We start from the raw sequence: 23,735 nt of genomic DNA on the forward strand, positions 1-23,735 counted from the left end.
GTCATATCATCTCTCGATCCTCTTACTTATGGGTTTCCTCACCCGACGTCGAGTCATATCCGCTCTAGCGTTTTACTTACCCTGTTTGCTTTTTTGAATCCTTCGTTCCTCCACAAGATACCCCCTTTTTGTTGGTCGCATATCGCGTTTGTTCGAGTGGATCTGGCTGGTTCAGATCAATAGACTTGTTGTCTGCTTAAGTATTGCACTGTTGACCAGTCTTTTTTGTTCTGATTACTTTTGCCTTCCCTCTCTGACGATAAACGCTCCGCTACGCCTTATATCACGATCTTCGATTCCACGCTAGAGCAACACTGTTTCTTCGACTCTCACTGCTAGATTGATGGTTTACTTGAAGCGAACACTACCGACAAACCGATTATACATGGACCCTGCCCGCAGCAGAACAATCCATCGAGACCTTTCACTGACCTTGCGCTATGCCCCTTCTCGATAATCGCTCAGGGCCATCTTACGGTACACTCGACCAAATGGAGCGACGAAACGAAGAGGAAAGAGATCAGCTGTTGGAGGGTGGTTATGATGAGTGTGGGAACAATAGTGAGACAGAGTCGTTGGACTCCGTCCAGGAAGGTGTTCGGAAAATTGAAGCGATCAATATGACATGGACCACGAGGTCTTTGATTGTAGCTTATATCAGGTCCGTTGGCGGTTTATTTGGCTCTGTGAACCCGTCCCACGTGCTGACTTGAGTGAAGTATTTTTCTCATGGCGTTCTGTACGTCTCTGGAAGGCCAGACCGTCATGTCGTTATCAGCATACGCGACCAGTGCATTCAGCAAGCATTCCTTAATATCGACTGTTCTAGTTGTCCAAAATGTGGTCAATGGTGAATATTCCCTAGCTTGTGTTTTTGTTTAGCGTCTGCTAACCCTTCAACAGCCGTGGTCAAACCCCCCATGGCCAAGATAGCAGATGTCTTTGGCCGCTTCGAAGCATTCTGTCTCAGCATCCTCATATATGTTCTGGGCTACATTCAAATGGCTGCTTCGAGTAACGTTCAAGCTTACGCATCTGCCCAAATATTTTATGCAGCCGGATCCACGGGCCTGCAGATTCTCCAGCAAGTTTTTATCGCTGATAGCAGTAGCCTGCTTAACCGAGCGCTTCTTGCTCTCCTGCCCGAACTTCCGTTCTTGATCACGGTCTGGATAGGTCCGACTATTGCCGATGCTGTCCTCCAGCACGCGGGATGGCGCTGGGGTTATGGAATGTGGACAATCATTCTACCCGCCTCTTTTCTTCCCTTGGCTCTATCGCTGCTAATGAATCAGCGCAAGGCTCGGAGACTAAATCTGATCAAGTCGACCCCCCGCAAGCACCGTGGTATCGGTCAAGTCCTACGGCGCACCTGGTACGATCTGGATGTGTTTGGCTTGGTACTGTTGTCTACTGCAGTCACACTACTTTTGGTGCCACTGACTCTAGCCGCCACTGCCAAAAATGGCTGGAAAAGCCCGAGCATTATCGCGATGATGGCATTGGGGTTGGTTTGCCTTTTGATACTACCAGCCTGGGAAACTTCCAAAAGACTGGCACCCAAACCCCTTCTATCGCTGCACCTTCTCAAACAACGGACCGCTCTCGCCGGGTGTGGTTTGGCGTTTTTCTATTTCAGTATGTTCCTCACAGGACATGTTTTAGCTCTATCTTACTGACATGTCATAGTGGCGTTTTATTTCTCCGTCCAACCCTACTTATACTCTTACCTGCAAGTCGTTCAGGGATACGACGTCGCCACCGCTGGTCGGGTGACCCAGACGTTCGCATTCACATCTACAATTGCGGCATTCGGAGTCTCGATTCTCATCAAGTACACCAAAAGATATCGAGTTTTCGTGACCGCCGGTTGTGTAATTTACATTGTTGGGCTACTGTTGATGATGCTCTATCGCCATGAAGGCAACTCGCTAGTTCAGATCCTGGGAACCCAGGTTGTGGTCGGTATGGGAGGAGGACTGCTCAATGTGCCAGTCCAGTTGGGCGTGCAAGCATCCGCTAGTCACCAGGATGTAGCCGCAGCGACGGCCATGTTCCTCACCTCGATGGAGATGGGAGGGGCGGTCGGTGCAGCCATTTCCGGAGCGGTTTGGACCCATAGCATCCCACACAAGCTACTTCAATATCTCCCAGAAGATCACAAGGCCGATGCGGCCGAGATCTTTGGCAAACTAACGACGGCCTTGTCGTATCCTCAAGGATCACCTGTGCGGATGGCCATTAACCGGGCCTACCAGGAGACGATGAACAAGCTGCTGGTCCTGGCGTTCATTGCAGTCATCCCGTTGATACCATTGAGCCTGATGATGGCGAATTACAAACTGGACAAAGTGAGAAACCATTCTCCAGATGACAAGCGACGGGACTAATCTTAATAGATGAGTCACGAAACCGAACGAGAACCGGTACCAACTGAGAACCAGGACGAAGTCCAGGAACACACCAAGCAGACTTGAACGACCGACAGCTCTTGCACAGATATATTATTGTTACCCCAGGCACCTGCAGCAATGTACATACAGACACGGACTGCACCCTGGCATTATTGCATACATAATTCTCGCTAAAGCGACCGAGCCACGGGTAAGGTCGTGGGGCAGAAGGCCTCAGGCCAACAAATTCATCGTCTTCAGACTTTCTACATTGGGAATCGTGTTGCCGCCGAAAATTTGCAGGAAAAAAGGAAAAAAGCAAAAAAAGAAGAAAAAAAGAAAACTGCCAACACCCAGCACCCAACACCCAGCGGTCTTGTCGGGCTTGTCCCGTGCTGACACCAAGCAGGAGGACAGCTGTTGAGATTTGAATGGCTGCGGTCGACAGGAGCAGTTCCAGCAAAGAGAGGCGGAATCGATTCTCTGAGGTGTTTATGGAGTGATCAGCCATGTGCCTCCAACTCGGGTCATTACTGAACCTACTGCGGGCTGGCTTTATTGGAAGCTTCAACTAAAGCCCCATGAATGAGTTTGACAGGTGCGGCCAAGATGGATAGATTTGTCAGGCACGGATAGACCCAAGTTTAAAGAAATCATCATTCCCAGCTATGTACATAGATAGATATAGAGAATATCACGTATAGAGAACTGAATAATTTTTCGATGACTTTGCATCATTTCAATGAGGTTAATATATCATTAGTGAAGTTTATTTTGACAGTTTCGGCCGGCTACTCCAACTAACTACATCAACCTCCGTTTACCGTCAGACTGACTCTAATAGTCAGAAACAAACAGGACGAATTAGGCGATTGCAAGAATCACGGGGGTCGAATGTCTGGGTGACCTTGATTGGGAGGTGACACAAGTGATGGCAATGGGCATCAAAGACCAGACTAAGGTAGATATCTGATTCGAAAAAAAAAGCAAAGAAAGGCGAGAAAAAAAGAGAAGCCGCCAGAAAAAAATAAAAAAATGTCGATCAGCGATGGATCAGCTGTAGACGTTAAGTTACTCCGCTCAGTCTATTGTTAATGACTTGATATCAATATCACTACCCTGTATATGATGGTGAATGAATGCATTCACTTGACACTGTGGAGATAGAGAGAGAGAAAATGTCTCAAATAAAGCGAATAGAATCAGAATCAGATGCTTGTCCGAACTCCGAACCAGACTTGGTGCTTGTTGTTTTATAGGGGAAAGCCAAGGCAGTAAAAAAAAAAAAAAAAAAAAAGGGAAAAAGAAAAAACTAAAAAGCTGTTCCGCCCGCAGCTAAAGGAGATTGGGTCATTTTAAGGAAATAAGGAAGAATCCTATCTGTCTCCATCGTCAAGGTATATCTATCTGACTTGGATTTGATACAATATTCGATATCCAGATTCGATATTCAAGAAGAAGAAGAAGATATTCTAATTCAATATACTTTTTCACTGACGATGATAAATATAAATCCATGGTGAATGTACCAAACCTAATAAATAGTATTAGCCCATAGCGGCGCCCCCTCCCCCTCCTTTCGAGGATCCGGAGTGCGTTAAGCCTGAAGACTTCCCCTTAGATATTTATTTATCCAGGGTATTCAATTGAAAAGAATACCAGTCCTGATGTATTTATTTATTTAACCTCCAGCGTAGACTGATATCAAAAGTAAGACGATTCAAAGTAATACAGGCTGCATGTCTAGAATAGGCCCAACGCGAGCTAACGGTGCGGGTTGCCCCATTGCAGCTTACCTAGGCCCTCTCGTTTCCTCCCTCTCTCTTCTCTCTCTTCTTCTCCTCCACTTTCTCTCCCACTCGCAGCCGCTACGGAACCTTTCACAGACGACATTCACCGCACACCATAGTCACCTCTCCAGCTGCTCTCTGTGCCCCCTTGGTCTCCTGCTGTCATCCTTCTTTCTCCTCTTCCTTTCTCCTCCTCTCCTACCTTTCTCCAACTCTTCCACCCCCCCTCTCTCATCGACTTCTTTTTTTTTTTTTTCTAATTATCACATCCATTCTCCCTTCTTCCCCCCATTCGCGTTCACACCGCATCTTGCTGCTTGCTTGCTTGTCCATCCCATCCATCTGCGGGTGAGGTCAACAGGACTACCTTTTCCGAGATCCTGCTGTTGCTCTCGAAAACCTTCTCAACAACGTCCTATATTTCTCCAAAATGGTCGTCGCTACAATCAAGTGCGTCAATTTTCTTTTGCTCTTTTTGGCCTCATTTCCCCCCTCTCTCTCTCGTCTCAATTAGCTACCGTCCGACCTCTGATTCCCCCTCCTTCACTACTACTTACCCCCCCCTTTCTCGGCATCAGTCCCTTTGTCATTTGATAATCTTGACTAACCTCTTGTTTGCTTTGCTATAGATGTGTCGTCGTCGGTGATGGTGCGGTTGGAAAGACCTGTCTTTTGATTTCATACACAACAAACAAGTTTCCTTCTGAATATGTCCCGACTGTCTTTGACAATTATGCCGTGACTGTCATGTAAGTGACCCGGCATTTGTTCTTGTTATACCTTGGGAGGGGAGCTATTCCGAATAGCTTCCCCTCATTTGATCGCCCCCAGAAAACCTTCCGATCGATACGCGTCGCAGATTGGATCGATCCAACTTGACCGTTTACTATCATTGCATACCAACCTATTATACGCTCAACTAACATGCGTTTCTTCCTAGGATCGGCGATGAACCGTACACTCTTGGTCTTTTCGATACTGCTGGGCAGGAAGATTATGACCGTCTCCGTCCTCTCTCGTACCCTCAGACAGACGTCTTCCTCGTTTGCTTCTCCGTTACTTCGCCCGCCTCCTTTGAGAACGTTCGCGAGAAATGGTTCCCCGAAGTTCACCACCACTGCCCCGGCGTCCCCTGCCTTATCGTCGGTACTCAGACTGATTTGCGCGACGACCCCGGTGTCCGTGAGAAGCTTTCCCGCCAGAAGATGCACCCGATTCGCAAGGAGGATGGAGATCGCATGGCCAAGGACCTTGGCGCCGTGAAATACGTCGAATGTTCTGCTTTGACTCAGTATAAGCTCAAGGACGTTTTCGATGAGGTATGTTGGAGGTCTTTTTCTCCTCTACGCTCGCCACAAAGCGCTAACCGCGCTCGGTTCTAGGCCATCGTTGCTGCTCTCGAGCCCGCACCCAAGAAGCCCAAGAGATGCGTCTTGTTGTAGGCTCTTTCTCATTTCTTTTGTTTACCGAAAAGGCATTTCAGTTATGTCAGGTTCGTACACCTACGCCAGAACAATCCGAAGCTGGTCGTTAACGGTTCCTCTCAGATACCACGGGATGAATTTGTCTTTGGGGGGGAAGGTTATGGATTGAAACGATCTTGATCTAGAATATTTCACGGAGTCACACGGGGCCGTTCTTTTTCACTGCAACGCCGTCATCTCACTCGATCGCCGATCTACATTACGTCTTACCTGTTGGTCGCATGCGTGTCATATCGTGTCTCAGTCGGACTGTTTTGAAATGCCTCGCCTTCGCAGCAGCTTTTTTCTTCTTCCGATCCCATTCATATGTCGTCATGCCCTCGAGAGATTGGGGGTCGCATGTCGATTTACAACTTTCGGATCAACGATTGCCTAACTACCCCCCATTTCTCTCAAATAGTCATCTCTCCTTATTTTACGTCCTTTTTCTCATCGTTCCCCCACTTTCCATTATTCCCTCTCTTGCCCGTACTTATTTGAATCATTTCCGATTTCCCCCCTTTCCGCATTTCCGTTCTTACACCTCTCATCGTCTTACCCGGCGTTGGCTGTCAGGGCGTCATGTTATTTTTTGGCTGGATGTTGGCATTGTGCTTTTTTTCTTTTATCTTTTTTATTTATCTCCTTTTACTTTTCTCTATCTGTCAACCCTAGTCTGTCTATCCGCATTTTAAGTCTTTTCTTCTTCTATCGCTTTACTTCTGGCGAATCATACTGGAACTAGAATTGCGCAGAAGACACAATGAAACAAGTGATAAGCTTCAGCTGAGATGGCAAGTTCAATGGACCCTGTAGGTGGAAACATACGAGCAATTAATAAAAACAGAATGAAAACAGAATTGGAAATTTTATAAACTGATGTGCAGTCAATCTCTCATTCTCATATCATCATTATCCATATCATGCGACTTATATACTAGGTACAGGTTCCTTTCATGCAACTCCATAAACCCTCCTCAAACCCAACTCAACTCCTTTACAATTCATCCTTGCCCGCCTTCTTAGCAGACTCGACCTGCTCCTCTTTCAGTCCGTACCATCCACCCAACTCCTCGCCAGCACCGGCCTTGACGATACTAGTGATAATCTCAAAGGCGACCTGGGCCGCGGCCAACGCGGTAGTCTCGCCCTTGTTATCATAGCTAGGCGAGACCTCGACGATATCGGCGCCGACAATGTTCAGCTTCTCGATGCCGCGCAGCATGCGGATGAACTCGCGGGTCGTCCAGCCACCGGGCTCGGGGGTGCCGGTTCCCGGGGCGGTGGCGGGGTCCAGGACATCGATGTCGACGGAGAGGTAGACGGGTTGTTCGGGGTCGAGGCCGATGCGCTGGATGATCTTATCGACGACGCCCATGGGGCCGAGGTCGTCGATGTCGTCGGCGTGGATGCGCATGAAGCCCTGCTCTGGGCCGGGGTTGGTGTAATCGCTATCGGTGACGCCGGTGAGACGGGTGCGCAGGCCCGCATGCGCCGAGGTCGAGTTGCAGATGAGGCCCTCGCGACTGGCCTTGTGGAAGAAACTGCCATGGTTGAAGGCCGATTGCTCCGAGACCCAGTATGCCGAGTAGCGCACGGGGTTCCAGGTGTCGAGGTGGGCGTCAAAGTGCAGCACCGTGATGGGTTTCTGGTAGATCTGGTACAGGGCGCGAAGCGCGGGGAGGGCAACGCTGTGGTCGCCGCCCAGGGTGACCAGCTTCGCTTTGCCCGCGGAGATGCCCTTGGAGCCGTACTTGGAGTCCGAGGTTGTCACGGCCGGACGCGACCCGAGCTCCAGGAAGGCCTCGTACATTTGGCGCTCTGCGACACCGTTGTCGAAGGGGGTAATGGGGATATCGCCGCAGTCTTTAATGGTGGCCCAGGAGCTGTAAGGGTTGATGCCCGCACGGGTGTTGTAGCTTGTAGCGGCCATCTGGCGGGCGCTGGCGGCGCGAATAGCACGGGGACCGAAACGAGCGCCTATTTAGAATGATTAGCACGGTGTATAAATGGCTTGTCCATCAAACCTACCTGGTCTGTAGCTGACGGCGGTGTCGAATGGTGCGCCGATAATGGCGATGTCATAGAACTCATCGGGCTCGATAAGGCACTTGACGGGCTTCAAGTGGGCAAAGCTAGCAATTCCGGAAAAGGACCACTAAATGCATTGTTAGATGTGGAAGATAGCGAAAACAACAAGATAAATACCTCCTGATCCCACTTCTTCAACAATTGAGCCCGCAAATGCTCGGGGACGACATCTCCATCGTCATGGTGGGCGTGGGAGAAAGCGGTGCCGGCAACGGCCAGCAATCCGACCAACGCACTCTTCCAGTGAGGCATGAGGGCAGATTCTAGGATCGTATGAAGGTGAAGCGAAGAGAAGAGGATGAAGAGGAAATCAGAGGAAAGAAAACCCTCAATCCATGGTATCTATGGAGCGGTATTATATAACCCAGCACAGAAGCAAGAATCACGGCGACTTCACCGAATCACAACGCCGAACAAGAAACATCGCCATTCTCCAACGAGCTTCCTAAAGAGTGCATCAAGGCGACAGCGCCAATCAGATCATCACCACCTCTTCGTTTCTTTTTCCTGCTGCTTTTTGTCTCCAGAATAATTGCATCTCGAGCGCGGGAAGAAACGCTGTTGGTGGAGAGCGTCGATTAAGTGAGGAGGAACCCACGGTCCAGCAAAAAAAGTGGGCTTCTTCTGCTGCTCGCCTTGACGTCGTGCAGACTTTCCCTTCTCGTCCACCCAGGCTTATCGTTCTCATTCGCTGCTTTCCGTTGGACTTCACTGCTTGTTTTTTGGAGACCATTCGTCCTTTTATTTTTATTGTCATTGTTATCGCTGTGTTATTATCAGTCCATTGATGGAAATCAGAATGCCATGCGTCGTGTTGTCGTGACGGGTCTAGGAGCAGTGACACCTCTCGGGGTGGGTGAGTCTTGATTCCTTTGGCTCCTTGCGCCCCTTGAAGATGAACGTGCATCATGATTCATATCTCTCCATGTCTCTTGCGTTGATTATCCTCGTCGTTGTCAAGCCATTCAACTAGTCCCATCCTCATCTTCATCCCGTCTCCACTTCCGATTCTCCGGAAGGGGAAGGTCTTTGCAGTGGACTTTGGAGATTCCCAGGACGGCAGTTGGACACGGTGCTGGAGATTCATCAACGCCCTCATTTTACCGCTGCGTTCAGCTCGTATTTGCTATTATGTAACAGTTGCTAAAGCTCTTGCTCCCTTGTAGGCATTCGTCGGACTTGGAAACGTTTGCTGGATGGTCACTGCGGCATCGTGAATGTCAACCACCGCGACTCCAGGTTTAAGGATTTGCCATGTCAAATCGCTGCGGTTGTTCCACCTGGTACAAGGCAGGATGGTGGATGGAAAGCTTCCGAATGGGTGAGCAGAGATGTAAGTTCACTTATAGCTTTTTCAAATGACAGCGATACTGATGGTGTTGTAGGATGAGCGCAAGATGGCTCGATTTGCCCAGTATGCCATGGCAGCTACAGATGAAGCACTTGAGGATGCGGGCTGGAAGCCTACTACATTTGAGCAACGAGAAGCTACAGTATGATTTCCTGTGAAGCGCAACCTGTCTGGTGAGAGATGAAACCAATGACTTGCTTAGGGAATCTGCCTGGGATCAGGTATTGGGAACTTTGATGAGATTTATGATACTGTTGTTGCATATGATAAAGGGGTAGGTGAAATAGATTTACAGGATGAAGATGGCATCGTTGACTTTAGAAACAGGGCTACAGAAAGGTGTCTCCTTTGTTCGTACCAAGACTGTTGATTAATCTCGGCGCCGGTCATATTTCTATGAAGTATGGGTTCATGGGAGCCAACCATGCGGCAACCACTGCATGCACGACAGGAGCGCATTCCATAGGAGATGCAGCTCGTTTTATCGCGTGTGGAGATACAGATGTGATGGTAGCCGGTGGAGCAGAGTCATGCATTCATCCTTTGGCAATTGGGGGCTTTGCTCGTGCGCGAAGCCTAGCTATAGACTTCAATAATGACCCAGAAAAGGCATCGAGACCCTTTGATGCGGATCGTAAAGGTTTTGTGGTCGGCGAAGGTGCGGCGATAGTCATATTAGAGGTTCGATGCCGTTTGTGCTTCTATGTTTGGCAATCATGTTTACTAACCTGACATCTCACCAGGAGCTGGAGCATGCAAAGGCTCGAGGTGCTCGCATCTATGCAGAGCTAAAGGGCTACGGCTGCTCGGGCGATGCGCACCATATGACCTCACCCAAAGAAAACGGCGAAGGGGCGTTTATGGCCATGAGAAAAGCTTTAAAAAGTGCACAACTTCCGCCATCCGCAGTGGACTATGTCAACGCGCATGCTACCTCAACTGTCGTTGGAGATGCCGCCGAAAATGCTGCGATTAAATCACTTCTTCTTGGACCAGGAGGCAAGCAGAGAGCTGCAGATGTGAATATCAGCAGTACTAAGGGTGCCGTGGGTCATCTTCTTGGAGGCGCAGGTGCAGTTGAAGCTGTATTCAGCGTTCTCGCCATTCAAGAGGTTTGTATCCCGATGATGCTAGCAGAAACGTTTACTGATGATCTCTGTTTTTAGAACGTGATGCCTCCGACCATCAACCTGGAACGTCTTGCCGATGGATTCGACTGCAATTATGTACCGAACCATGCGCAGGAACGGCAGGTTAATGTGGCTCTGACGAATAGTTTTGGATTTGGGGGGACAAATAGTAGTCTCTGCTTCTCAAGATACACCTAGTGGATCGTCTGTTTGTGTTACTATTGTTTAAGGATACCTGTGTACAATACTACAACCAATCTGTCAATACAACTTTTTATTGACTCTTTTGGAGAATAATAGAATAATTTTTTTGGTGTTATAATATTGAAAACAATCGCAAACTGCAAATAACAGCAAGATCAATATAAAGCGTTATGGGTCTTTGTCCAAAACAACCACGTGACCACACCGATGCGGAAGACAGCCCCCGGACTCTGGCACTCGATCTCCGAAGCATCGCCGCAGCTCAGCTTCGACGCCCACCAGCTCTATATTGGACGGTCGGAACATCTCTAACGCAGTCTGAGTCGCTCAACTGCACTTGTTGATCATGCCTGCCAACGGTGATACCGGCAGAGGTACGTCCGGACACGTTCTCAGGGAGAACACCCTTTTCCGGGGAAGGGGAACACAACATGATCATGATTGTGATCAAGGAACTCGGAATATGCTAACTTGGAGGGCTATTTCATAGCTTTATCTGCCGCGTCGGCTTCGGGTAGCTTGGTGGATGCATCTGGATACAAGTATTCCGAGAAGGATGTCAAACCCGGAAAGATTAAGTTGAAGAAGTCCAAGGCCACTACCAAAGCGAAGAAAGGAGAAGGTATAATATAATCTCATTTTGACATGTCATAAAAAAGAAAGGAGAATGAAAAGGCTAATTCAAATACCCCATACACCAGATGTGCCGCCGGACTCACCAGGCTCCTCTCCCATTCTCCCCGAAATCGATGATAAGACCATGGCAGCGTTCCCCACCGGAAAACCCCGGGAAGAAGACCATCTCGAAACGGTGATATGCAAGACGTGCAAGAGGCCGGTCCTCAAGCAGAACGCAGTGGAGCATATCCGGGGTTGTCTCAAGGCCAAACAGGAGAAAGCGCGGAAGAAGAAGGAGGCTCGGGATGCGAACCGGGCCAAGGAGAAGGTAGAGAAGGACGGGGACGAAGATGCCGCGGGCGGCGACAAGGGAGATGGAGATGATTCGATGAAGGGACAGAAGAGTGCAAAGAAGAGCGCCGTCAAGGGTATGGATGAGGGAAACAAAAAGGGCAAGAAACGCAAGACCGAAAACGAAGACGACAAGGACAAAGAGCCCAAGAAGAAGAAGAAAAAGGAGGAACCCAAGGCCAAGGTCCCCAAGCCCAAAGGGCCGGTCGACGTTGAAAAACAGTGTGGTGTTACGCTGCCGAATGGTGCTCAGTGTGCGAGGTCCTTGACCTGTAAGAGTCACTCCATGGGGGCAAAGAGAGCGGTACCTGGGCGTTCTTTGCCATATGATATGCTGTTGCAGGCATATCAGAAAAAGAACCAGGCTCGCCAGCAAAGTAAGTTTCTATTCACAGTGTGTGGTATCCGCCGGGCAGAACTGACCATTGTTTCTTTTCTCACAATTCAGAGGCGGCCATTGATGCCAATGCTCCACTCCAAGATGACTTGGACAACAATGGTCCTGTAGACTCGGATGAGGAGAAAGACTCGGTTATGGCTGCCATCACTCGCTCTAATCCACAGCCACTTGCTTCCCATACGCTCATTTCGACCAAGAAGAGATATCAGTATGTGCGAATCAAGGAGATGCTATCCCACGCCCTGGGAGGTGCACGAGGTGGTGGTCTCTTTTCCACCGGCGATACTACACCGTCAGCAGGTGGGAATATTTTTGCACCAGTGGATGACATGACTTTGCCGTCAACAGACGCTGCTGATGCACCAGAACCCCCAACTGATTCGTCTAATAAGACACCTGTGCCAGCTCCCAAGAAGCCTTCGATTTCTGCAGCTTCATGAGATCATTTACTGGTTGGTATGGATCTCTTATGATGAACAGACGACGTATGACGACCCTTTTTTTAGCTACTTTCTTTGGTCTCTCTTGGCTTTAATGAGGAGTCTGGGTGCTTGTGTTGGGCGTTTATTGGAGAAACTGCATTATTGTGAGGCGAGGCTCTGTTTCGATTTGATTGTGATGATATGATACCCCCGAGTCGATTGTAATTCAGGCATGGATATAGATACTTGTAAATTGGAACAGTCTTTTTCTCTTATATTCACTGTGTTCATGGGCATTGTATGCCAAATGTCCTTGAATAATAATCGAGGTTAGAGTCCATCCATTGACTCTAACCTCAATTTTTAATGAGAGCAAATTAATAATCCACCTCATGCGTGTCTAATGTGAAGTCATTATTCGATGCAGCCGAATGAGGCATGTGTATTTCTGCCTCAGGCCATCGCGACTCCATCTCCAACCATCGCGGGATGAAAGACGATCTTCACTGCTTCAAACCACGCGCCTTACTCCTGTCAATCTCGACATCCCTCCATCTATCCTACACCCATCCTCGCCTATACACCTCAACCGCGAAAGCTCTCTCCCCATTGCGCCTACGGGCGAGAGCTTCTCCCCTCCGACGCCAATCCCAACCCCCCGTTAATGCGCTTTACCTCTGAGCTGGCTTCTCCCAACGCCCCCCGACAAAACTGCTCCTTTCACCAGCTCTATAACCCCAACCACCATTTGCAGCAACACCCACAATGAGTAATTCTGTTCCCGATCTGGATGCGGTGGGCATCAAGGCGGAACCAGACCTAGCCGACCAATTTCGCCGAGAGGTCGCAACCCTGCTGGGACGCAACAACCTGAACTTCCCAGGCGCACAGCCAGTCAGTTTTTCGACGAGGCATCTTACCGAGCTTCAGCGGGCGGACTACTATGTATGTGAGAAAACAGACGGAATCCGATGTCTCATGTACTTTGCGCGCGGGGATCCAGACTCGGACCTGCCTGAGGTCCATTACTTGATCGACCGCAAAAATGAATACCGCTTCGTGCCGGGCTTGCATTTTCCCCTGCCGAATGACAACACCTTCCAGTCGTTTCACGTCGATACCCTGGTGGATGGTGAGCTGGTAAACGATACCTACGATGATGGGACGCAACAGCTCAAGTTCCTCGTCTTTGACTGTCTAGTCCTCGATGGGCAGACTCTGATGCACCGTACTTTGGATAAGCGGCTGGCGTACTTTAAGGAGAAGGTCCTAAAGCCCTACAATGCACTATACCAGAGGTTCCCCGAGGAGAAGGAACACCGCATTTTCGCGGTGGAGGACAAATCGACGCAGTTCAGCTACGGTATCGAGATGATGTTCCGCGAGATCATTCCCAAGGTGAAGAAGATACACGGGAATGATGGTTTGATTTTCACCTGCCGAAGCACCCCCTACAAGATTGGAACCGACGAGCACATCCTCAAGTGGAAGCCGCCATCTGAAAATACCATCGACTTCCGAATGCGCCTCGAGTTTCCGATTCTTGAGCCTGACTCGGAAGACGAGGCTGATGGCGTTACGGAGCCGTATGCAGACTACGACGCAATGCCCATATTCCATCTCTTCGTCTTGCTCAATGCCAATGAGTATCGTCCCTTTGGTGAAATGCACGTCACCCCGTCCGAGTGGGAGGAGCTCAAGTCCCTTGGCGTGCCGCTCGACGATGCTATCGTCGAATGTGCCAAGGATGAAACCGGCAGATGGCGCTATCACCGTCTCCGTGATGACAAAATGGATGCAAACCACATCTCGACCGTCGAGAAGGTCCTGGAGAGTATCGAGGACCGCGTCACCGAGGAAGATCTCATCCGGATTGCTCCGGTGATTAAAACAGCTTGGAAGAAACGACAGGCACAGCCACCCACGGAAGGGAGGCCACGACAGATGCCACCCAGCATGAATGGTAATGGGGTCAAGAGGAAATTTGAGGAATAAAAAAGAAAAAAGGAAGGCAAAAAACACCATCTCAGCTCGCAGAAAAATTACATCTTCGTTTGTTTCATTTATTTCTTTGGGTATTGGGGGTTTCGTCGAGTTTGCAAGGTGTTTGGCGTTCATTGCATTACCTGCCGTTGCGACGATAAGGTAGGAGCAAGGGGAAAGGAAGGGCAAGCATACATTGAAAGGAGGTGTCTAATTCTGTTATTCTATGTAAAATGAGAATCTTTCTTTTCTTGGAGTTGGTTGACTGTCGCATGTCTATACTGTCTATATTTGATCAGATGGCACTATATAATTGTTCAACACTGCTCAGAACGTGAATTACATGATAAAAACTTATAGATAAAGTTACAGAGTGCAGCGTCAATTAAGTTGGAAAAGAGTATGAAAATACTCTTGCTCGTCCAAAATATTGGGGGTTAGACCAGAAGAATACGGCTATTTACTATCATTGCTTGCTTTATCTGGCTTGCATTGTATTGCCTGACATTTTATTGATATGAAGCAGACGGAATATAACAGACAAATAATACATTCATACGGATTTACCGCTTCTTGATACTCACATCAATGCTTCCAATAGCCCAGATGGAAGCGAAAAGAGTCAACAGTCCTGCGGTGATGGTGAAGGGCTTACGCAGAGCATCCCAGAGGGTATAGTCATAGGTAATCTGTGGGTCGGAATCAGTATATATCATATATAACCGTAAATAATATAAACTTACCACTAATTGAGAATCACGAGCTTCGTCAGAGAGATTCTCCACCGTGAGGGTCAAGGTCGTCCGGCCCAGAGTGTCCATGAAGGTCTTGTGGTTAGACACGTGGGACTGGATCTGGCTAAGGCCAGGAAGTCCATTGCTGGATGCTCCATCGATGGTCTCGAATCTGACATTCTTGGCACCTTCGGGAAGGACGACGCGGACAACGACATTCTCGTACTGAATTCCCTCAGGGATCTTGGGTCCCTCGATGAAAGGCACCTTCAGAACGTAAGAGTCAGCGCCAGTCACTGTTCGGCGCAAGAAAGAGGCGAGGTCGTTGTTCCAGCCAATGCGGAAGCTGTAGTTCCAACCACCAAAGATAGGGTACCGAGGGCGAAGCTCTAGGTGTCCATCCCGGTTGGCCTTACCGGGGCGGAAACGGCTGGTAGAAACATTGCCGACATCATCGATGAAGTAGGGATCCACTGAGCCAGGCTTGAGCGGGTACTTGAGATCACGGAGCGCAGAGGATGGCATTTGCGAGTAGCTGGTAATCGTCCACTCCACGCGGGAGAATTGTTTGCTGAGCTGGGAACCATTGTTGCGCAACCAATACCGTTCTTCCGTGGCCAGGTTACCACCCCAGTGGGAAACCTCCAGGTCTCGCTCCAGCAAATGCGCAGTAAGAACGGGTTTGGTGAATTCATAGCGAACAGTAATCGGGTACTTGGTTCCAGGAGTAACCTTGGCTGTGTCATAGGGACCATATGTGTAAGTTGTGCCCTGGCGCTCGGGGTCGGAGCCCGAGCCAGATTTGATGCCGGAGGTCTTGGTGTAGTCGGGAACATTGGTAGATGGGAACTTCAGCTTGGTCTTCTGTGTAACCGTTGTGTAGGCCGAGGGGACATAGGCAGAGAAAGAGTACTCAAGGAACTGCTTATCCGCCTGGCCGATGGTAGCAGGGCGCGGGCTGAGAGACGAGAGGATAGAATAGGACACTCCGAGGGTGACCTGCGACGAGGGTTCGAGTGGCTTGGAAAGGTGAACGATAAAGTATTGGTTATCTCTGTCAATTGTTGAGATTCGTATGAGCATCCAGGCCATGAATTGAAGCAACCGTGGCATCGTCGTCATCACCACCAACAGCAATTGAGAGCGACACAAGACTCACCTCGACAAGTCGACTTCTGTGGCTTCCACCTCATACTTTTCCTTCGACGCAGCCTTGCTATGTCTCACTTCCAATCCTCCGATCTTGTCATAGACGTCGGATGGGAACGACAGGTAGTAGTCGCTTTGCGGCTTCTCGCTCACGTTCTCAACCACAACATTTACGGTTTCCCGGACATATCCTTTCTCCAGATTGGTGTTCCGGACCAAGTTGGCATGTCTAAACACCTGAGGGGGCTTGAAATCCTGAGGCAGAGCGACTCGCGTCGTACTTGTGGATTCGGCGCATACTAAGCTGCTGGGAAGCAATAGCCCGCAGAGCGCAGTGGCTGCGGTAAAAAACCTCATTGTGACGAAGGGCGGCCCTACAACAAACCGCGCCGCAGTACACAATGTCTCACCAGGAGAATAATTCAGGAAGAGACAGAAAAATGAGGTGAAAAGGAGGTGATGGGGGAGAGGGGAGCGGACGTAATCGGCCTCTGATGCTGAGGTGTCCCGATGCTGCACTAACCAAACACTGTACGGCGGCCGCGGCGGCCATCAGACGCGCTCCGCTTTCTTATCGATCGACTGATAACTGCTCCTACTTCTTCTGCTCTTCCAGCTTCATCATCGTCATCGCCGTTGTCATTGATTCTGCTGGGCTGTTCTATTCTTTGATTGTGCGTTTGTCTCTCATTGAGAATGCTCGCTTCACGAGCTGCTGCCCGGCTCTGCTGCAGGCCAGCCAGAGGATTAGCAGCAAAAGCTCCTCGGCTCAGTAGAAGCTATCAAGGTCTCGCACAGAACAAGTTTTTGAAGGTCTCTGAAGAAGTCCGAGATGCTGTAGCCACTGGGAAACCTGTTGTGGCACTGGAGTCTACGATCTATACGCACGGTATGCATCAGGATTCGCTAGCTTCTAGTACAGGGATTTAGCTGATTGGACGTTAGGATTCCCATATCCCGAAAGCGTTGCTCTTGCATCATTGCTAGAATCTGTTGTTCGATCAAATGGTGGCGTCCCTGCTACTATTGGGATTCTCGACGGCGTGGCACGGGTCGGTTTGAATACCGAGGAACTTATCGAACTTGCCTCGACTGCAGAGAAAAAGAATGCATTAAAGGTCTCGCGCAGAGACCTGGGTTATATCTGTGGCCTGGTATATTGAACTCCTGGCTTGACCATTCTGGATATACGTGCTGAGAATCATCAGGGTATGGCGGGAAAACGTCTTTATGGCGGTACAACCATTTCGGGCACAATGGTGCTTGCTCACTTGGCTGGTATTAAGATTTTTGGGACTGGCGGACTTGGTGCGCGCTAAAATCTCCTTTATATATCTCTTGTCTTATTGACTAACATTTTACTTCCTAGGTGGTGTCCATCGTGGTGGAGAAACATCTATGGATGTGTCCGGTGCGTATGACAGCAATACACAAATGATCCAGTTACTTCTAATTACTAACTTATCTTCAACAGCGGATCTCACTGAGCTGGGCCGAACCCCAGTGACTGTCATTAGCTCGGGCTGCAAGAGCTTTCTGGATATCCCGCGAACTCTCGAATACCTTGAGACAGAAGGAGTCTGTGTTGGAACATTCGCAGATGGTAGACAAGGGTCTGTGGACTTCCCCGCTTTCTTTACAAGGGATAGCGGGGTTAAGAGCCCCAAGGTTATCCAGGATGAGGCAGAGGCGGCTGCTATAGTCTGTAAGTATCCGGCATTGAAACTGGTGGTCTTGGATAGGCTTGTAGCTAATAACAACAAGATGCCCAATCACAGCTTCCCGTCTCATCTGGAATACACTTCGCGAACCCAGTGCCACTGGAACAGTCGGTTCCAAAGGATGAAATGGATACGATTATTGAAGAGGCAATCCGCCTTTCTGAAGTCGAAGGGTATCGTGGAAGCGACAACACACCATTCGTACTGGCTAAGATCAAGGAACTCAGTGGTGGAAAAAGCGTAATCGCCAATCGGGCTTTGGTCGAATCAAACGTGAAGCGTGCAACCAGAGTGGCTGTGGAGCTTGCCAAATTGGAGGATTCTGGTAAAGGACTTACTGATCGGTAAGTTTGATTCAGGAATTGCAGGCTTGGTTTGTCCCTAATTTCGGAGATGATCTTCTGTACAGACACATGCCAGCGATTCCCAAGAACCTTAGGGCTGACCAACCAACTTCAGAAGCCGCGTCGGTTCCTAAACCAACTACTGAAAGCCCTGCCGAGCAGATAGACAAGGCAGATTTACTTGTGGCTGGCTCTCTCGCCATTGATCTATCGTGTGATTATGCTCCGTTTGCTAATGAAAGGTCCAATACTACACCCATCCCACATACCTCGAATCCTGCGGTCATCGGACAAAGTCTTGGTGGTGTAGGCCACAATGTTGCTATCGCTGCTAGCCACATGGGTAGCTCTGTTCTATTCTGTAGTGTTGTTGGTGATGATTTGAGTGGCAGTGCCGCGCTGTCTACTCTCCAAAAAGAAAACCTCGCCACGGTAGGTATACAGGTTCTTCCGGCTTCTTCAGGAACAAGAACCGCTCAGTATATTGCTGTGAATGACACAAAGAAAGATCTTCTTGTAGCCATGGCAGACATGGGAATCATGGAACTTCCAGAGTACAAGTTAGACTTTGATGGCTTCTGGGAACCCATGATCAACCGCACCAAGCCTCGATGGGTTGTCGTGGATGGAAACTGGAGCCCAGAGGTTCTTTCCAAGTGGATCGAAGTGGCTAACAAGCACGGGGCTCGCGTTGCTTTTGAGCCCGTATCTACCGCGAAGTCGTGCAGACTGTTCAATAGGGCAAATGCAGCAGTAGGAACGGCAGATTGTGTTCCTAAGAATGTCATCAGCCTTGCAGCTCCCAACAGCATGGAGCTTACTGCGATGTATATGGCTGCACGTGAGAGCGGGCTGTTCGACTCGGAAGGCTGGTGGCGTATCATTGATGCGATGGGAATGTCCTCTTCTGGTTCTCGGGAACGACTTGTCGCAATGACGAATGCCACTCTTGTTGATGAAGGCACCCCCCAACAGAGTATCCAGCTTCTTCCCTTTATCCCATGCATCATCACCAAGCTTGGAGAGCAGGGAGTGCTGGTGACCCAGCTCCTTCGCCCTGGCGACCCTCGTCTGACTTCCCCAGACACGGCTCCTTATATCCTATCCCGTGCTCCGCCGACGGACGAAGTAATCGGAGGCGTGTATATGCGACTGTTTCCTCCAGCAGGGGTGCTTGCTCATGAAGATATCGTGAGCGTGAATGGAGCGGGAGACACACTACTCGGTGTGGTTGTTGCTGGACTGGCGAAAGGAGATGGAAAGTCAAGACAAGTTGAGGATATCATCCCTCTTGCGCAGGAGGCGAGCTTGCGGACTCTAAAGAGTGCGGGGGGTGTCAGCAGTGATATAATAAGCTTGCGCAAATCTTTGGATAGCTTGTGAAGCTGGTGTGTATAAAACAATTTGACTACTGACTGACTGTTCATAATATTCGTTGCAAATTTGAGTAACACCTCATGTTCTGTTGACTGTATGCAGTGTAATAAAAAAGAAAAAGAAAAAAAGAATCACAAAAAGCTCATCCCAAACCCGCGAACCAGCCCCCTTCCTCTAAGGTGGAAGCTGCACGGTGGGCTATGAAATCCCAGCAGAAGGGATATTCGACGAACCCCCCGAACCCCCGGAGAGCGTAAAACCCCCCAGCCCCCCTGGCGGGATTCGAACCCAGGACTCCTGTTTGGACGGTGCAAAGCAAGTCGCCGGTCTAGGCAGAAGCGGCGACAAGACCACTGCATCAGTCACCCTGGGTTTGTTGGGGGAACTACATAATGATGGCTTATCTGTTTGATTTCCTAATAGGGAAGGCAGGGCAGGATGCGTCACGTGGCCTTGTTTCTGGTCGATATGCAATGATATATGAATTGAGATCCTTTACGAGGCTTGATATATGGAATATATCAAGATCAGGTTTGTGGTTCAATCTGGTTGTGGTGTTATGGTATCTACAGTACTGCAGTACGCCATGTGGAGTCTACGGAGTACAAAGTACGAAGGACAGTAGTATTCATCAATCATTAATATCTTTTTAGATATCAGACATCAAACCCAAACCTAACAATCTATCCATTCAAAACCCTCTCTGCCCCCTCAACTCCAATTACCGGTAACCGCCCGGGCATCTCCCTCCCATCTCTCGTCTTCCCCGTAGCCTTGAACCCACCCGGAATGAGCATCGGATCCAACAATCCAACCTGCACCAGCACACTCGCCTGATCCCAGTACAGATTCTGCTGAGCCAGTTTACCCGCGCAGAAGCTGGCCGTCATGACGAGCGGTACCCGCACGTCGCGATCGGTTGGTGGGACGTGGGGGAGTATCCAGGGGATTTCTTCGGTGTGGCGGAATGAAACGATGACTTCGTCAACGATACGGTCTGGGCCTACAGTTCGAGAGAGAAGACGGATATGCTGAGATGGGGGGCCGGATGGGTAGAAATGGGTTGTGTAGAAGGTTGAGAGAGAGGTGCGGTCGGATCCTGGCAATTCAACGTTAGTACGAAATATGCAGTACCAAATCTGATACGTAGAGTAGAAATGGAACCACATGCTACGTATCAGCCCTATAAATGGATAAAAACTCACCACCAACCATAGTCGGAACACAATTAACCACCGGGGCCCCGTTATGATCATCGTGCTGATCATGCGAACTCCGCTCCCCACTACTCCCGACCATCATCTGCAACGCCTGATCGGCATGACGGTCCGCATCGGCCTGCTTCGAGCTATCAAACTGTAAATTCCTCCAGTAATCCTCCCACACGGTCTCGATGTCGGGGATGGTCCAGCTCGACCCCCCGGCCCCGAATCCACGCTTCACGCAATCCAACGCCCGGCTCCAGGCAAGTCGGGAGCTGATGCGGTCGTAGTATTTCCCCGAGGGCTCGGCGAATCCCACCTCGGATTCTGGGTAGAAGAAGACGTGGCAGCGGTGGCGCTTTTTGTTAGGGTTGTTGCTGTAGTTGTCCCAGAAGGAAGAGCTTTGGTGGTCTGCGAGGTGGATTTGGACGGGGAGGAGAGAGAGGGGGGAGTAGGTCGAGGATGATGAGGTGCCGTTTGTCGCGGGAGGAACACATGGAGCAAGATTGGACTGGTCATATTCCTTTGTTGCAAAGGGGTTGTCTGGGTAGTAGGTCACCAGGGCGCAGAGTCGAGGAAATGGATTCGTCGTCGTGGTGGATTGATGATGGGATGCGAGAAGCAGAAATGCCGGACGATTGTATGCTTTGTCAAGTTAGCTATGTATCGACTCTGATGGTATTCAACGAGGATGACTTACCAACGACTGCATATCTCTCCCCCGGTTCCAAATCATCCTCTCGCTCGTGCAGGCGATTCTCCAGTTCCTTGCGATCCCTCTCTGGATCCTCATTACCTCCCAAGAACGGAATGTACTCGACATCGAACCCCTCCGCCTGGAAACGACGGATGATGCTCTGGTCGAAATCGAGCGTGTTGGAGGTCAAGATGAGATGGCGGGGAGAGGAATTCTTGCTGCGTTTGTCTCCGTTGGTGCTGGCATAGTAGGTCGGAGATCGCAGTGAGGCACTGGAGTTACTGCTTCGACGCCGTGAGAGATGTTGGCGGATTTTTTCCATTTTTCTTTCTTTTGCTTTTTCTTTCTCTTTTTGCTTTTATATGTATTATGTATATCTTGCTTTCTGGGGTATTCGTGTTTAATTTGTTTTTCTTGGTTCGGTTTTCATCAGCTCATTTCTCCGCAGAGTATATACATCCAGGGACCCCCTTACAGATAATAAGTCACGGAATCAACCTCACATTTATACGAGCATTATTATCCCGACCGCAACTAAATATGTCCAATGATGTATGTTAAGAAAGCCGAGAAGCGAATCGTTTCCCAAGGAATCCATGACAAGAAGCAGAAGAATTGCCCTTCCCCACGCGCATTCCTGGGCAGTCTTGGGAGTGACGTCGACGAGTATTGGCAGGGCTCACTTCGTTCATCCAAGGGTCCAGAAGGCATCAGGAAGCCCATTTCATTGCTTGATGGTCTCCGAGACATCCGATCCGTGGTCGGTAAGGCAGACGACATCAGGTTGACATCCATGTGTATCGTGACTAACAGTCGTGCAATTACTCACTATCTACCTATATGCAACCCATGCCGAGAAATCTAGTTTATAACGACCCCATAGGATCAAAACTCCTCAGCCACTTTCTCTCCTCCCTCACTTTGTCCGGTCGAGACTCCTCCTCATCTTCCTGCAAGTAACACCTATACGCCCCTCGCATCAGACTCTGTCGTGAAACCTCACAGTCCGTCCGGATGTCCTCCACCAACGCCTCCAGCGAAACATAGTCGAATTCGGGCCGTATGTAGCCCAGAATCAATAGATTAAGCCGTGTTGCATAGAAATCAGGCAGTTTGTGGAATGTCTTCTCGCCCGTCTGCTCCGGCGCCGTTGGAGAGGGGGATGTGAGGGGTGGCATAACGTGGATTTCCTTCAGTAGCCCGTCAGTAAAATTACCCTTGGCAAGAGCACTTCAGTATGGGGAGGGGGCACACACAATCGATCGCGTTTTATTCTTATAGAACGGGTTATACCCGATACTCAACACAGCCGGCAGCACCGTAGCCTTGCACGATGCCTTCCTATCATCCCCATCCCCATGCACCTCCGCCGTCGACTCTTCCGAATTATAAACGAACCGGGTCGGATCTAATGCCACCACGCCATAATATACGCCCACAGCGAGATCAGGATAATCTGCTAGACCTTCTGGGGGGATATTGGCCGTGGGAATTCCGAGCTGTACCGCACCGCATTAGCCTTTTTTTTTCTTTCTTTCTCTTTTCTCTCCCTTCCCCCCATTCTATTCTATATAGGGATAAAGTAAAAGAAAGAAAACACGGGGGACCTTACCTCCTTACTCCCCCGCCCAAAACCTTTAATCACCGGCCCCGATAGTCGGATTGGAAATGGTGGCTCTGGACCATTGTCAGGTCCCGCTACGGGATCGCGAGGGCCATTTGGTCGCATTGTTTGTGTGGGTATAATGGTAAGGTATTATGTATATTGTTTTCTTGCCTCTATCTTTGGGCTGAGGATGATTCACCGGGTGCGGCGGGTTGTCGAAGGTAGAAGAAGATGCTCGTCACCGCATGCCGTAAGAAATGATTCGATTGCAGCTATCGATAAGCCGAGGATGCGGGGTATGTCAATGACGAGTTCAGAATCTTGTGATTGGTCAGCTGCTGTATATTACGCCGGTTTCTTTCAGGTACGGTAATCGCGCGATGTTCATGGAATATTCCATGCATTGCTTCATCGCGAGCTATACGAGTTTTAAAAGGGATATAATAAGGAAAAGAAAAAGATCATCCTGGTATTGCACCAATCCAGTGGTCTAATACACAATATTGCATTCCTCGAGGATACATGATACGTTCCTCATGACATTTTGCCCCCGTTTTATGCGCCGAAAAATGAAGCCATATCAACATCCCTTGTGAGGGGCTGGGAAATAAGAAAGGGGAAAAAAGAGAACAGGATATGTACTAGAAATAAAAACCACACAACCAAGTGCTGATATCAAAGAGAAATGACGAAGTAAAGAAACTCCAAA

General features: G+C 49.4%; 10 protein-coding genes across 10 annotated transcripts; 6 read left to right on the forward strand and 4 right to left on the reverse strand.

Annotated features, from left to right (window-relative positions):
- Positions 1-440: 440 nt before the first annotated feature.
- Positions 441-2,390, forward strand: mirC (siderochrome-iron transporter MirC; the record flags this gene model as incomplete). The annotated part of the gene is made up of 4 exons (XM_040829064.1): positions 441-661; positions 720-850; positions 904-1,638; positions 1,690-2,390. The coding sequence occupies 4 exons, from the start codon at positions 441-443 to the stop codon at positions 2,388-2,390; spliced, it is 1,788 nt and encodes a 595-aa protein (XP_040684349.1).
- Positions 2,391-4,126: 1,736 nt separating this feature from the next.
- On the forward strand, positions 4,127-5,790 carry cdc42 (Rho family GTPase CDC42). The gene is made up of 4 exons (XM_040839275.1): positions 4,127-4,633; positions 4,813-4,932; positions 5,124-5,502; positions 5,566-5,790. Exons 1-4 carry the CDS (start codon positions 4,614-4,616, stop codon positions 5,623-5,625), a joined length of 579 nt encoding a protein of 192 aa, XP_040684350.1. The 5' UTR covers positions 4,127-4,613; the 3' UTR covers positions 5,626-5,790.
- On the forward strand, positions 5,755-6,514 carry ASPWEDRAFT_723944 (uncharacterized protein). Its single transcript, XM_040839242.1, has one exon. It carries the CDS (start codon positions 5,889-5,891, stop codon positions 6,339-6,341), a length of 453 nt encoding a protein of 150 aa, XP_040684351.1. The 5' UTR covers positions 5,755-5,888; the 3' UTR covers positions 6,342-6,514.
- Positions 6,515-6,527: 13 nt separating this feature from the next.
- ASPWEDRAFT_165091 (agmatinase) lies at positions 6,528-8,046 on the reverse strand. The gene is made up of 3 exons (XM_040829901.1): positions 7,855-8,046; positions 7,678-7,804; positions 6,528-7,626 (listed from the first exon to the last, which is right to left on the reverse strand). Exons 1-3 carry the CDS (start codon positions 7,987-7,989, stop codon positions 6,644-6,646), a joined length of 1,245 nt encoding a protein of 414 aa, XP_040684352.1. The 5' UTR covers positions 7,990-8,046; the 3' UTR covers positions 6,528-6,643.
- An 856-nt stretch (positions 8,047-8,902) lies between these two features.
- Positions 8,903-10,416, forward strand: ASPWEDRAFT_121409 (putative beta-ketoacyl synthase (Cem1); the record flags this gene model as incomplete). The annotated part of the gene is made up of 6 exons (XM_040829077.1): positions 8,903-9,070; positions 9,123-9,230; positions 9,291-9,362; positions 9,416-9,757; positions 9,832-10,200; positions 10,255-10,416. Coding segments are annotated over 6 exons (1,221 nt in total), but the record flags the coding sequence as incomplete, so codon positions are not given.
- Positions 10,417-10,676: 260 nt separating this feature from the next.
- Positions 10,677-14,208, forward strand: ASPWEDRAFT_63156 (uncharacterized protein; the record flags this gene model as incomplete). Its single annotated transcript, XM_040838687.1, has 5 exons — positions 10,677-10,796; positions 10,913-11,044; positions 11,124-11,768; positions 11,840-12,189; positions 13,021-14,208. The coding sequence occupies exons 1-5, from the start codon at positions 10,769-10,771 to the stop codon at positions 14,206-14,208; spliced, it is 2,343 nt and encodes a 780-aa protein (XP_040684354.1). The 5' UTR covers positions 10,677-10,768.
- A 551-nt stretch (positions 14,209-14,759) lies between these two features.
- Positions 14,760-16,436, reverse strand: ASPWEDRAFT_55207 (dolichyl-diphosphooligosaccharide--protein glycotransferase subunit OST1; the record flags this gene model as incomplete). Its single annotated transcript, XM_040838171.1, has 3 exons — positions 14,760-14,885; positions 14,940-15,984; positions 16,090-16,436. The coding sequence occupies 3 exons, from the start codon at positions 16,434-16,436 to the stop codon at positions 14,760-14,762; spliced, it is 1,518 nt and encodes a 505-aa protein (XP_040684355.1).
- Positions 16,437-16,666: 230 nt separating this feature from the next.
- ASPWEDRAFT_73052 (pseudouridine-5'-phosphate glycosidase/carbohydrate kinase family protein) lies at positions 16,667-19,527 on the forward strand (the record flags this gene model as incomplete). The annotated part of the gene is made up of 7 exons (XM_040839277.1): positions 16,667-16,968; positions 17,025-17,233; positions 17,288-17,387; positions 17,449-17,490; positions 17,554-17,784; positions 17,844-18,144; positions 18,210-19,527. The coding sequence occupies exons 1-7, from the start codon at positions 16,776-16,778 to the stop codon at positions 19,525-19,527; spliced, it is 2,394 nt and encodes a 797-aa protein (XP_040684356.1). The 5' UTR covers positions 16,667-16,775.
- Positions 19,528-20,204: 677 nt separating this feature from the next.
- Positions 20,205-21,742, reverse strand: ASPWEDRAFT_120676 (dienelactone hydrolase; the record flags this gene model as incomplete). Its single annotated transcript, XM_040829005.1, has 3 exons — positions 20,205-20,620; positions 20,727-21,368; positions 21,424-21,742. The coding sequence occupies 3 exons, from the start codon at positions 21,740-21,742 to the stop codon at positions 20,205-20,207; spliced, it is 1,377 nt and encodes a 458-aa protein (XP_040684357.1).
- A 544-nt stretch (positions 21,743-22,286) lies between these two features.
- fmn1 (riboflavin kinase) lies at positions 22,287-23,149 on the reverse strand (the record flags this gene model as incomplete). The annotated part of the gene is made up of 4 exons (XM_040829016.1): positions 22,287-22,610; positions 22,677-22,757; positions 22,815-22,919; positions 23,033-23,149. The coding sequence occupies 4 exons, from the start codon at positions 23,147-23,149 to the stop codon at positions 22,287-22,289; spliced, it is 627 nt and encodes a 208-aa protein (XP_040684358.1).
- Between the last annotated feature and the right edge of the window lie 586 nt (positions 23,150-23,735).

Source organism: Aspergillus wentii, assembly GCF_001890725.1.
Source record: "Aspergillus wentii DTO 134E9 unplaced genomic scaffold ASPWEscaffold_9, whole genome shotgun sequence".
Lineage (NCBI taxonomy): Eukaryota > Fungi > Ascomycota > Eurotiomycetes > Eurotiales > Aspergillaceae > Aspergillus > Aspergillus wentii.

What these genes read in the sequence shown, in the direction of transcription:
- cdc42 (XM_040839275.1), top strand. Translation starts at nt 4,614, where the DNA reads ATGGTCGTCGCTACAATCAA. An exon ending in AATTATGCCGTGACTGTCAT is followed by an intron (nt 4,933 to 5,123) that starts GTAAGTGACCCG and finishes GTTTCTTCCTAG; the next exon opens with GATCGGCGATGAACCGTACA. An exon ending in TCAAGGACGTTTTCGATGAG is followed by an intron (nt 5,503 to 5,565) that starts GTATGTTGGAGG and finishes GCTCGGTTCTAG; the next exon opens with GCCATCGTTGCTGCTCTCGA.
- ASPWEDRAFT_723944 (XM_040839242.1), top strand. Translation starts at nt 5,889, where the DNA reads ATGCGTGTCATATCGTGTCTCAGTCGGACTGTTTTGAAATGCCTCGCC.
- ASPWEDRAFT_165091 (XM_040829901.1), bottom strand. Translation starts at nt 7,989, where the DNA reads ATGCCTCACTGGAAGAGTGCGTTGGTCGGATTGCTGGCCGTTGCCGGC. An exon ending in TGAAGAAGTGGGATCAGGAG is followed by an intron (nt 7,805 to 7,854) that starts GTATTTATCTTG and finishes CAATGCATTTAG; the next exon opens with TGGTCCTTTTCCGGAATTGC. An exon ending in CGCCGTCAGCTACAGACCAG is followed by an intron (nt 7,627 to 7,677) that starts GTAGGTTTGATG and finishes CATTCTAAATAG; the next exon opens with GCGCTCGTTTCGGTCCCCGT.